The sequence below is a fragment of the Lemur catta genome, chromosome 24 (assembly GCF_020740605.2).
Source record: "Lemur catta isolate mLemCat1 chromosome 24, mLemCat1.pri, whole genome shotgun sequence".
Taxonomy (NCBI): Eukaryota; Metazoa; Chordata; class Mammalia; order Primates; family Lemuridae; genus Lemur; species Lemur catta.
This window is the reverse complement of record NC_059151.1, coordinates 14,008,128-14,020,842: the sequence shown is the minus strand read 5'-3', so window position 1 is coordinate 14,020,842 and position 12,715 is coordinate 14,008,128. Positions and strand designations below refer to the sequence as shown.

General features: G+C 44.2%; 1 protein-coding gene across 2 annotated transcripts in view; it reads right to left on the bottom strand.

Moving 5' to 3' along the window:
* The window catches only part of NFKB1 (nuclear factor kappa B subunit 1), a 118,808-nt gene that overhangs the window by 17,336 nt on the left and 88,757 nt on the right, over positions 1-12,715 (bottom strand). For both annotated transcript variants that reach the window (XM_045536646.1, XM_045536647.1), the window contains exons 12-16: positions 8,051-8,200; positions 6,255-6,344; positions 4,908-5,093; positions 3,585-3,726; positions 276-390 (exon numbers count right to left, since the gene is read on the bottom strand). In XM_045536646.1, coding sequence (XP_045392602.1) covers positions 276-390; positions 3,585-3,726; positions 4,908-5,093; positions 6,255-6,344; positions 8,051-8,200 — 683 coding nt within the window. The remainder of the gene's footprint in view (positions 1-275; positions 391-3,584; positions 3,727-4,907; positions 5,094-6,254; positions 6,345-8,050; positions 8,201-12,715) is intronic.

The window sequence follows — 12,715 nt, the reverse complement described above, 5'->3', positions numbered from 1 at the left end:
GGATCAGCTCTTACATTTCTAAAGGTTAAAGTTTGCTTTCCACCAGCAGGTTGCTGAATTTCGCTGTGGCTTGATTGCCATCCACACTCACGGATCAAAGGATCCTCACGGATCAAATAATATTCTCAACTAATGAGCTTTTAGGATATTACCTACAAAAGGGTTTGTTTTATTTTTACTGCTGTTAACATTACTTAAAATAACATGCACCCACGTGTACAGAAAAAAGACACCAAGGATTTTCCTTCAGTTGACTCCTGGAGATTTCTGCTTACCTGGTACAGGTCATTTCTCATGTTGATAATTTCATCGGAAATCAGACCAGATGTGACTTCTAGCAGGTCCCTCACAAGCTGGGCATGAAGGTGGATGATTGCTAAGTGTAAGACACTGGAATGAAAATACAGTGGCAATAATCAACTAAAATGTTAATGAAAAAGAAAGAGACCCAAGATACGGTTAGACCTACACACCGAATCTGGCTCTCATACCGAGTTTTATTTGACCCCAAAATGTTTTGAACCTATACAATGTCTGGAATTTGAGGGGGCTGCTACCTCCAGAGGACCTGCCCCTCTGAGGCTGGCCCACCCAAGGCTGCTAGGCTTCCCTGTGGTGTTTGCTCCTTTGAAATGTAAAGGGGCCCAGCTTCCACACCAGACAGACCCAAGTTCGAATCCCAATTCTACCTCTGTACCATGATTTCAGGTGCTTTCTCCTTTACCTTTTCCTGGACTTTCCCTAACAAACAGATGATGTGTGTAAAATGAATGCCTGGCACTGTTAATTGTTCAGAAAAATTTTAGTACCCTCACCTGGCCCTGCTACCCTCCTCCAAAACACTGTGTGGTGGCTTTTAAAAAATCTTCCAAGATCCCCAGAGGGAAAAATAGAGTCGGGCTTTTAACTATTGGAAGAAAATTCTTGAAGCAAACTTCTGAAGACACAAAGTAATCATATTCCCCATCACCCGGCACTTGGCAAACACCCACCCTGCCCGCAGTGGTTTTGCTCCTTTTCTCTGCCTAGACAATGGAATGACGACCATTGTCATCCCTGACGACCCAGCCCAGCCCTTACGTCCTCAGAGGACACTGTCTCAGCTCTCCGGGCTGCGGGAGGTGTCCCTCTCGAATCTACTGTGTGGCTATGCAACTTTTTCTATACGTCTTTCTCCCTCTCTGGCAAGTTCTGTGTCTCAGTCGGCTTTGCAGCCCTAGCATGCAGGACAGGCAGGGAAATAAAAATGGCAGAAGAAACCTAGGGGCCAAAACATCATTCCTAAGAAGATAATATTTGTAATTATTAAAAAAGTTATTATTAAAACTAATTTGAAATGACTCAACAATAATAAAAGTAGCTACTATTTGTTAGGAGCTGCTATTTACCAGACTCTGGTAAGCACCTGGCAGGCATTGTCTTATTTACCATGACAACCCCCCTCTGAGGCAGGTAGCATCATCCTCGCTCTTGGGATGATGAAACTGAGACCTACAGGTGCAACACAACTCGATCGAGGCCACACGGGCAGCAAGTGGTGACGCTGGATTCGGCCCAGGCCTGTGTTCCTCCAAAGCCGTCGCTGTCTTAAACTGTCCCGAGTGAGGGACACGTGCCCTGCTCCTTGGAGCTGCAGACGGACACCCGGGGGTGACGCCTTCAGAGTGTGGCAGAGCACACGGGCACCGCGCGGTGGCACGGCATCGGCACGTGACATCCTCAGGGAGTGTCGGGTGCCACTTACTCAGGCCTCTCTCTCAGCAACAGCAAGCACATTTTATTTGGGATTATTTTAGGCACAGAAGGGCCTAAAAAGCTAAATCGTGATTTGACTAGTTGAGAGAGATTTCTAAGTGGATGATTTCACCGTCGCCCCTTGAAAGCTGATGCTGGAGGAGACTCCTGCCACGGGCGGGCGTCGGCACGGCCGTGATGCACACGTACCAAGAAACAGGGCACACTTCAAAACCGGCCTAAAAATTCCCACGTGCAGATCAGCACTTCGCAGCCGAAGGACAGTCCCCTCCCTCTCAAATCCTCACACCCTGATGGGAATTTCCCCAATACCAGAAGGTTTTAGTTTTTTTTTTTCTTTATTGTATTTTCTGTGATGACTAATGGCCACAGGATTCAGACTATTGCCCACATGTGACACGCTCGGTGAAAACAGGTCTGAGCTGTGATGGCCGAAAGCTGCGATTTGCCTACGCTCTGACAAGGGCTCCTCTCCGGTCTCCCCACGTCCCAGCTCTTTGGCTTCCCTGAGCCAGTGTGTGCGAGTGTCTTTGGGTTCTAGAAGGGGATTCTAATCATTCATTTCCCGCTTTAATAAGGAAGGCCACCTCCTCAGCCAGTGTACATTCAGGGTCCTTACATGGCTCCCTGCTTCGCCCTCAACGCAGCAGGGGGACTCACGTGCCCTGCACACCTTTCCACGAGCCCCTCGGGCATCGGCGTCCCCTCTCTAACTTGCACATGCTCGTCTCCCCTTGGACTCAGCAGTTCAGCAGGTCCCTAAAAACATCGCTTACAACACTGCTGACCTGTCTCGGTTACCTGCTTTTTCTTGGGGCTATACGCTAGTGAATGCTAACTGGATTACTGAACCCTGAGAAAACATTCTGCTGCTCATGGCCTAGACAAAGAAGGCTGTACCGGTTCCTCTCCCACTGTATAACAAGGCCAGTGGTTATACCACATCCTCGGTTACACTGCAAGGAAGGAGAACAAAGGTCTCTGCTTGAAACCCTGAGGTTGGCACTTTCCTACAGCGTTCGGTTCAGTTTTTAAACTGAGGTTTAAAACACAGCACCCAAGAGCTCTTCCACAGAAAGGGACTTCTCAGTGCCGATGCTATTCTGGGAAGGTTTCAGATAAGGCACTTGACTCGAATCTGATGGCTTCTGCCTCTTGTTATTTTTACAGGCTTTTGAGATCGTTTTAGAAGTCTCAATGAAAGGACTAAGAGGACAGTTTTAGAAAGAAGCCAGGTGGCTTTGCAAATATAATCTCAGTAAGTAGCAGGAATGGGAGGCATCGTGTCTGGAATGTTAGACTCCCACACAACATGGGTTGGAACAGTCACAAGAGTATGAGCCAGGCACAGGCTGGTGACCATTAACAGGCAGTAGAGAAGAAACCAGTAACTGGGAAAAAATGACAATTGTCTCAATCATTTTGCTGCTGCTGCTGCCTTTATCGGGCTTCTTTTCGAGTATGGTATCATTATAAAATGCAGTTGGGATAAACATGCTTCAGGGATTTGGTAGGACTCAACAAGTCTCCAAATATTATTTTAATAAATGAAGCAAGGATTTTCAAAAAGCACCACTACCTACAAGCACATTAGTTTTCTCGCCCAGAGAGATGAGCGTTTCAGCTCCCTGGAGTCCCACAGGGGACGGCAATAGAAGCAAGTTGTGCTACTCGACCTTCTTGACACGCTATTGTCCTTGGGAGAGTGTTCTAGCTACAGGACCCGATAGCTTTGAGCAATTCTTTTGATCCCTAGCCTGTATGCTTTGCACAATGCTTTCCTCTCTCCTACCCTAAAACAACCCCTGGCGCACAAAGTCCTGATTTACCTGTCCCCGTTCTCATCCTGCGCCAAGGTGAGATGGCGCTGGACAGCCAGCAGCATCTTCACATCCCCTGTCACCGCGTAGTCAAAGAGGGCGTTGGCATGTCTCTTGGCAAGCTGCATGGCCTTCTCCAGGAAGAGGTTATCTGCAAGGCAATGAGCACAGTCGTAGCTTCGCACACTCGCTCTGCAGGCGGGGCTTGCTCGGGTCCCAACCACCAGCATGTGTTCTGATGGATCAGTACACAGCATTTTAGTTAAAAAGGCTTCTTTTGGTGCTTGGGGTTATGTTCACTAGAAAAAGCACAACTGGACACTGGCTCAATGAAAAATATGGTCAGAGATTGATCTAAAAGAACCTGTGGTTTGCTGGGGGAAAAAGTTCAAAAATGTCTGTTACTTTAAGGGGAACGATCAATCCTAAAGCAATGTTGGATTTTGCCATAATTTTAAACAAGCAATCTCTTGGTGAAATAATCCTTCACTGGAATCTTTAACAACTACCTTGCTAGGCAACGTGTCAATAAACACATGTCTGCCATAGGTACATCAATGTCCCTGAGCCATGGTGTTTGTTAGTTTCAAGAGATGGCAAATTGTGGCCTTCAGGCCAAACCTCTTGCATGATGATCTGTTTTTATGTAGCTCCCTAGCTAAGCATGGTTTGCACATTTTTAAAGGGGTATTAAAAAAGAAAAAGAATGGTGATAGAAACTGTGTGTGGCCACCAAGTTTAAACATTTACTACCTTTCCTTTTATAGAAGGAGTTTTCCAAGAACAGTCTAGGATGTCCTAGAATCATGACACATTCACTAGTGAGTGCTGGTTCAAAGTAAACACAAAAGTACATTTCCTCCTAATCCTACTTCTTCAAAGAGGGCAACAGGATAAAAACAAGTTCCTATTTTCAAGCAAAGTCCCCCTTCAATATGACAGTTAAGCTAGATTCTAGAGCAGAGTGACAATTAAGCTTATGGAAACTGTTCTCTATTATCTGTGGAACCAGAAAAAAGAGGTGATTATCTCTCACCATACCATAAAACTACATGATGATGACTGGAGATGTGAATTTCTGTACTTTATATGCTAAGACAACAGAGGGAAAATGAAAACACCAGTGTGAATAAAATGACTGGACATATGCTTTTCAAGAGATGTACAGGACTTTGAAGAACATATTGAACTAGATACTGACACATCGTCTTTAGGTTAGCAGAAGGTAAACATGTCTTTTGGAAGCTGCTTTCCGTACCCACAACTGACCCCTCGGCGGCCCACCGATGCAATGCAGTCGTCACCTGTGTGCCCGCTCACCCTGGAACCTACCAGCACTCTCGGCCTTCACTCCCGCTGTGTGCGTTGGAGCAGCCTCGTCACTCCCATTGCTGGGCTGGTGGGACTCCTGGCCTTGTTCTGTGGGTCCCGTGACTTTCCCAGGGAGATTTACAGTCTCTCTGTCATCACTCTTGTCACAACCTTCAGGGTCATTTTTAGATTCAGCGTCTAAGGTTCCTAAGGTAAACGCAAAAAACATCACCTTTTTCTTAGTAAAATCTACTAAGTTATAAATCACTGTTGCATTGTAGGTCAGATAAATGTAAGAGGCAAATTTACTGCAAAGGGAAAAGAAAAACAAGAATTTAAAATGATGTTTAAAATGGCCACATCACAGTATCATAAATGACATGTTTTGGAGCTATTTTAAACTCTCACTTCTAAAAAGTGTTCTTTTAATATACTTCCAAAACCTTAAGTGTCTCATTTGCTTATTTGTAAAGGAGAAGAGTGAAATAAAGCGCTTCTGTGAATTGTAGGCATGTGGAATTTTTTAAGTTCTTGAAAGCAGAGCAGTTATTTTTTTCCCTAACCCTCATTAACAGAGCAAGTCCTAAAGACACGCTCTCGACGCACAGGGCGCATGAGGGAGCTACACCCACTGCGCTAGTCCCGACCCTGCTCTTTCAGGCCCAGCCACGTTGTGTGACGGGTACTAAGTAGGGGACCTGGCCCTGCTTCCAGTTCTGGCTCTGTCACTTACGGCCATGCGCCGTTACTGAGTGAACGGACCTTTCTGAATCTCGATGCCTTCCGTTCATGAAATAGAGATACTAACATTTTCCTTAGAGAGCAGTCACGAAGATTACAGTTAAGACATGCGAAAGCACCTGGCACGAAGCGGGCATTCAGGACATGGGAAGACTCTGCAGTAGCATTTCTTTGCTGGAAACACTAGAATGGACGCGCCGTAGAAACTAGGGACACATGTCTAACAACCGCTACTCAGGGCAGGCATTGGACAGGAAAAGACCAACCTTGCAAAACTCAGAATGATTTCAAAAGTGTAGTACTTGAAGAAAAAAGACAGACGATGGATAAGTTTGGTGATTTTTTAATGTTTGAACGGTCAGGTCTCTCTGTCTCTTTTTAATGCTCTTTTCTTTCCCCTATTCGATGCCACTTACAAAGTAAATATATAAATATGAACAAGTTTCAGAAATAGAGTTTACACCATCCACGGGAAATAATATCTTTTTGGAAAAGTACCTTCTTAGTTTATTTGCATTTATCAGTTTTTTCAAGATGAAAACGTTGTTGTGATAAGTAATGATTAAAAAACCCTTTTTTGGCATGAACTTTTTTTCTCACCTTAGTATTAAGAAAAGCATGACTTACCATGTTTCATCCCGGCGTTAGATTTAGTGGCTCCAGGATGGAAGGTAATTCCACCGTAGGTAGGAAATCCATAGTTTGGGAAGCCGTACCCTGAAATAGCAAGCACAGCAAGGAAACATCATGCAGATGTTTTGCAAAGACGCAGCAAGCCTTAGTGCACGGCCCTCACGTGGGCACAGGTGCAGGTGTGGGGGGACAGTGCTGTGCCCCCTCGCGGCGCTTCCGCTGAGAGTTAGCAGGGCACATCTGGGGGCCCTGGGGCAGTCATGATTCCACTGTGGCCAAGTTCACATTTTGGCAGCTCAGACAGTGCCCAGACTGGGAGAGGAACTGTGATGGAGAAAGTCACCACTCCGCGTGAAGGGAAGAGGCTGACCTTGAGCCGTCACCACTCAAACTCAGACTGGCTTACGTAGAAGACACTAAAATAACCTCTGGAGGGAAAACATGAACTAAACACATCACAGAAAAACATACTGACTCCTCAGTGGAAAATGGCCCCCATTTTTCATTCTTACGCATTTCTGGTGGAAGCACAGACTGGCTAAAACTCTCTGGGGACGCAGCTGGCGTTATAAGTCCTACCCTCTGACACAGTCATTTTACTTCAAAGAATCTAGATTATAAACATAATCTAGAATAAAAGAAAAGTGATATGGATAGGAGTTCAGTACAGCATTTTATACAGAAAACAGGAAACATTCAAGTAAGCTACCTCATGATTTGTTCACTTGATGAAATATTATAAGTCATTAAAATGATGCTTAGAAATAATGCTCACATAAAGTTTACATTACCATGGAGAAATGCTTACATTAACACATTAGGTAACAGTGGCATACATGACTTTTTGTAGACAGTCATGGTGCAATGATAATAAAAAACTAACACAAATTAATGGATTAAAGTAATATGCATAATAGGCTGGGCACGGTGGCTCACGCCTGTAATCCTAGCACTCTGGCAGGCCAAGGCAGGAGGATTGCTTGACATCAGGAGTTCGAGACCAGCCTGAGCAAGAGCAAGACCCCGTCTCTACTAAAAAATAGAAAGAAATTAACTGGACAACTAAAAAAATATATATATATAAAATTAGCCGTGCATGGTGGCGCATGCCTGTAGTCCCAGCTACTCGGGAGGCTGAGGCAGGAGGATTGCTTGAGCCCAGGAGTTTGAGGTTGCTGTGAGCTAGGCTGATGCCACGGCACTCACTCTAGCCCGGGCAACAGAGCAAAACTCTATCTTCAAAAAAAAAAAAAAAGTAATATGTGTAATGATGATCACAGACATATTCAGAGGAAATTCATAAATATCTACTATAATGAATACATGAAAAGAATTAGAGATAGTTAACCTTTGATGGCAGAATTTTATGTATTTTCAAATTTTCTACAATGTAGTAGATAGAGTGGTATAATATATACCTACAATGAAGTATATATAATATAAAATCTTTTCAATGTTTCCAAAGAACATGACAACTATATCAAAAAAAAAAAAAAGAAAGAAAAGAAAAGTAAAGGGGAAAATACACCAAAATGTTTAGGGAGGTATTCTTTCGATAAGTGGCCTTGGGTGACTTTTTTTCTTCTTACAGTTTTCAGGATTATGTTCATACTGTAAAATGAACAGGCATTTCTTCCAAAAATAAATTTAAATTTGTCAAGAAATTTTAATTAATATACTAAAAAAATGTCACGGTCGCTCAACCCGCAGGCATGCTCAGAAACCTAGGAAAAAGAAAATGCTGCCCCTTCCAGGGTGAACGAGCTTCAGGAGGAACGGACCCTCCGTACCTGGACCCGCGCCGCCAGCTCCGCCGCCGCCGCCGCCGCCGCCGCCGAACACGCCTCCGCCTCCCGCGCCCGCGCCGCCGCCGCCGCCGCCGAAACTGTCCGAGAAATTGGGCATGAGCTTCTGCCGTTTCCTTTGCACTTCCTCTTTATCTGCATTTAAAGGAAGAGAAACCAGAGGAGAAAAGATTGATTCGGTTCCACCACCGGCCACAGATACAACTATTGATTCTGATGGTATTTTTAAACGTCTTAGAGGGAAACAGAAAGCACTCAAGGAGGAAGAGATGCCCAATTTCAAGAAGCATTGTGTTTATTCCACGGGCTACGAAGACCGAGCACTGGCCTCGGGGAGACCACAGAGCCGTACACACCCAAATCCACCCTGCAACAGTTTCTCAAGTCCCAGATGTTGTTAAAATTAGTGAGAGATTAGTTTGCCTGTCAAAAATTAAGATACTGAAGATACAGAATAAAAAAAAATTATTGAGCCCTGTTCCTTGGCCACATAGAACAACTGCGTATTACTAATCAGCTCACATTTATCATGCACTCACAATGAGATGCATGCTGGAAATAAAGAGAAACATGATGAACGTCTTTTCTATCAAGGGCCCTTCAGCATAATCCAACGTAGCGGGGGGAAGACTTAGCTGTGACACTATGTCAAGTTCATGGTGGAGACCGGTGTTCTAGGAGTTCAAGGAAGGACTTCTAGGGGGTCTCAGGGCTGGGAAATTCAGACAAGGCTTCTCAGATTCACTTTCATATAAGAAGAGGGAAAAGGAGGGTGTTCTGGAAAGGCGATACGGAGGGAACGCAGTAATGAAGGACAGATGTGTATGGAGAGCTTCGGAGAAAAGCAGTAGGTCGGTTTGGCTAAAGCGAAACTTTAGCACAGGCATAGCTCCGAGAGATCGCAGCTTCAGTTCTGGAACACTGCAGTGAGGGGAGTCTCATGAACTTTTTTGGTTTCTCAGTATATCTAAAAGTTATGTCTATACCATACTGTAGTCTATTAAGTGTGCAATCGCATTATGTTTAAAAAACAAGGTACACATCTTAATTTAAAAATACTTTATTGCTAAAAAATTGTAACGATCATCTTTGGCAAGTCATAATGTTTTGCTGGTGGAGGGTCTTGCCTTGATGTTCATGGCTGATTGGGATAGTTGTAGTAATTTCTTAAAATAAGACAACAGTGAAGTTTGCCGCACCAACGAACTCTTCCTTTCATGAAAGATTTCTCTATAGGATGCGATGCTGCTTGATAGCATTTTACCCACAGTAGAACTTCTCTCAAAACTGGAGTCAATCCTCTCAAATCCTGCTGCTGCTTTATCAACCGAGTTCATGTAATATTCTAAATCCTTTGTTGTCATTTCCACAACGTTCACAGCGTCTTCACCAGGAGTAGATTCCATCTCAAGAAACCACTTTCTTTGCTCATCCATAAGAAGCAGCTCCTCATCATTAAAGTTTGATCATGAGACTACAGCAATTCAGTCACATTCTCAGGCTCCACTTCTCATTCTCGTTCTCATTCTATTTCCCTCACATCTGCAGTTACATCCTCCACTGAAGTCTTGAACTCCTTCAACTCAAACAGGAGGGTTGGAATCACCTTCTTCCAAACTCCTGTTAATGTGGATATGTTGACCTCCTCCCATGAATCATGAATGTTCTTAATGACATCTAGAATGGTGAATCCTTTCCAGAAGGTTTCAACTTACTTGGCCCAGATCCACCAGAGGAATCACTATCACTGCCATAACAGCCCTGTGGGATGTACTTCTTAAATAATAAGACTTTCGAGTAAAAATTACTCCTTGGCCCATGGGCTACAGAATGGATGTTGTAGCAGGCATGAAAACAACATTAATCTCCTTGTACATTTCCATCGGAGCTCTTGGGTGCCCAAGTGCATTGTCAGTGAGCAGTAATATTTGGAAAGGAATCTTGTTTTCTGAGTAGTAGGTCTCAACAGTGGGTTTAAAATATTCATTAAATCACGTTATAAACAGATGTGCTGTCATCTAGGTTTATTGTTGTTCCATTTATAGACCATAGGCAGGGTAGATCAGGCATAATTCTTAAGGGCCTAGGATTTTTGGAATGGTAGATGATCAGTGGCTTCAACTTAAGTCACCCTCTGCATTAGCCTCTAACAGTACAGTCAGCCTGTATTTTGAAGCTTTGAAGCCAGGCATTGACTTCTCTTCTCTAGCTGTGGAGTCTTAGATGGCATCTTCTTCCAACAGAAGGTTGCTTCACTGACACTGAAAATCTGTTGTTTAATGTCACTACCTTCACCGATTACCTTAGCTAGACCCTCTGGAGAACTTGCTGCAGCTTCCACATCAGCCCTGGCTGCTTCACCTTGCTCTTTTATGTCATGAAGACGGCTTCTTTCCTTATACCTCGTGGACCAACCTCTGTTAGCTTCCAGCTTTTCTTCTGCAGCTTCTTCGCCTCTCTCAGCCTTCATAAAACTAAAGAGAGTCGGGTCCTTGCTCTGGATTAGGTTTGGCTTAAGGGAACGTTGTGGCTGATTTCATCTTCTATCCAGATCACTAAAACTTTCCTCATATCAGCAATAAGGCTGTTTCACTTTCTTATCATGTGTGTGTTCACTAGAGTAGCACTTTTAATTTCCTTCAAGAAGTTTTTCTTTGCATTCTTGGGTAACTGTTTGGTGCTAGAGGCCTAGATTTCAGCCTGTCTCTGCTTTTGACATGCCTTCCTCATGAGCTTAATCATTTCTAGCCTTTGAGTTAAAGTGAGAGACGTGACTCTTCTTTTCACTTGAACAGTTAGAGGCCACTGTAGGGTTATTAACTGGGCTAATTCCAATATTGGTGTGTTTCAGGTAACAGGGAGGCCTGAGGGGACGGAGAGATGGAGGACTGGCCGGCTGGTGGAGTAGTCAGAACACACCCACCTACTGACTAAGTTCGTCATCTTAGGAGGGTGCATTCATGGTGCCCCCAGACAACTACGATAGTAACATCCCTGGTCAAAGAGCACCATAACAGATACAATAATAATGAAAACATCTGAAATACTGAGGAAATTACCAAAGTATGACACAGAGACAATGAAGTGAGCACATGCTCTTGGAGAAATGACACCAGCAGACTGGCTCCACGCAGAGTTGCCACGACCTTTAATTTGTAAAAAAAATGTGGCATCTGCGAAGTGCAATAGAAGGGGTATGTCTGTATAAGAAACCTGGAGAAATGGGTGCGATTAGGACCACACCATGCAGCACCTGAAATACGAACCCGAGCAATTCAACGCACAGACAGGAGAGCTGCTGAGTGTTTCTGAACAGGGGAATAATGTGCACAGGGTGGCATTTGAGGAAGGGTCATATGTCACTTGTGTGTAGGACACACTAAAGGCTCAAAGTGAGAGGAAAGACAGTGAAGACACGAGGTCACAGAGGCCTGTTCCTGAGTGGTCACCACGATAATAACAATGGGGTGGACCCCAGAAACACAGGGAAAGAGGGACCCGCAGCCTCTGCTGAGATACGGAGGGCTCCAATTCTGAGACCTCCACTTGACTGAAATACAGCGAGGCCCTCCGGGTCTCTCGGTGGTCCGGGTCTAGGTGCTGTTCGGGCCACTCTCCCTCATTACCTCACACGGCTGCTGTTTCTATTTTGCTTCCCACCATCTCTGCTTCTTGCCAGGCCCAGTGTCCCCTCCGAGTCCTGTCTCTGCCTTTGTGGCCCACTGTGTGTTCTTACTTCTCTGTTTCCCTTTCTTTCTCTTCTATGATTTTTCTCCCATATCTTTTGGGCTAGAGGAAGAAAGAAGGTTTTTTTTTTTTTTTTTAATTAAATACACAGTCAATGTGGTATTCTTTTTACAATCAGCAGCCCAAAACTTAACAGCTTTCCTATTTCTGAATCTTCAATTCAGTTTTTATCATTGTTTAAGTTCAGAAAGATCTTCACTTATTTCTTTTCTTTTCTTTTTTTTGAGAATAGAGTCTCGCTCTGTCGCCTGGGCTAGAGTGCCGTGGTGTCAGCCTCGCTCACAGCAACCTCAAACTCCTGGGCTCAAGAGATCCTCCTGCCTCAGCCTCCTGAGTAGCTGGGACTACAGGCATGCGCCACCATGCCCGGCTAATTTTTTCTATATATATATTTTAGTTGGCCAGATAATTTCTTTCTATTTTTAGTAGAGACGGGGTCTCGCTCTTGCTCAGGTTGGTCTGAAACTCCTGTCCTTGAGTGATCCTCCCACCTCGGCCTCCCAGAGTGCTAGGATTACAGGCGTGAGCCACCGCACCCGGCCTCTTCACTTATGTCTAATGCTACGGTTGTCGCAGTCATCGTAGGGCTAGGTGAAAGGCCACTATTTACTGGTTATCTCAAGATCATCTAATTGCAGTGGAAAGATAAAGCAGGGGAAGTAGGCTAACAAAGCACACTTAACTAATCATTCAAAAACCGAGCGTGTCCAGACTTCTTAGGAAGAAAAAAGCCAAAGTGGGCAGATTTTGAGAAAAATATGCTTCCACTTAGAAGGCAATGACCTTGAAGTGGAGAAACTTCAAACAATTTCCTTAGCAAAGATTTTTGGACAGATTTATGAAATTTCTATGTCAGTTATATCATAACTAATTAATAGCTATAATCATTACTCATCCTATAAA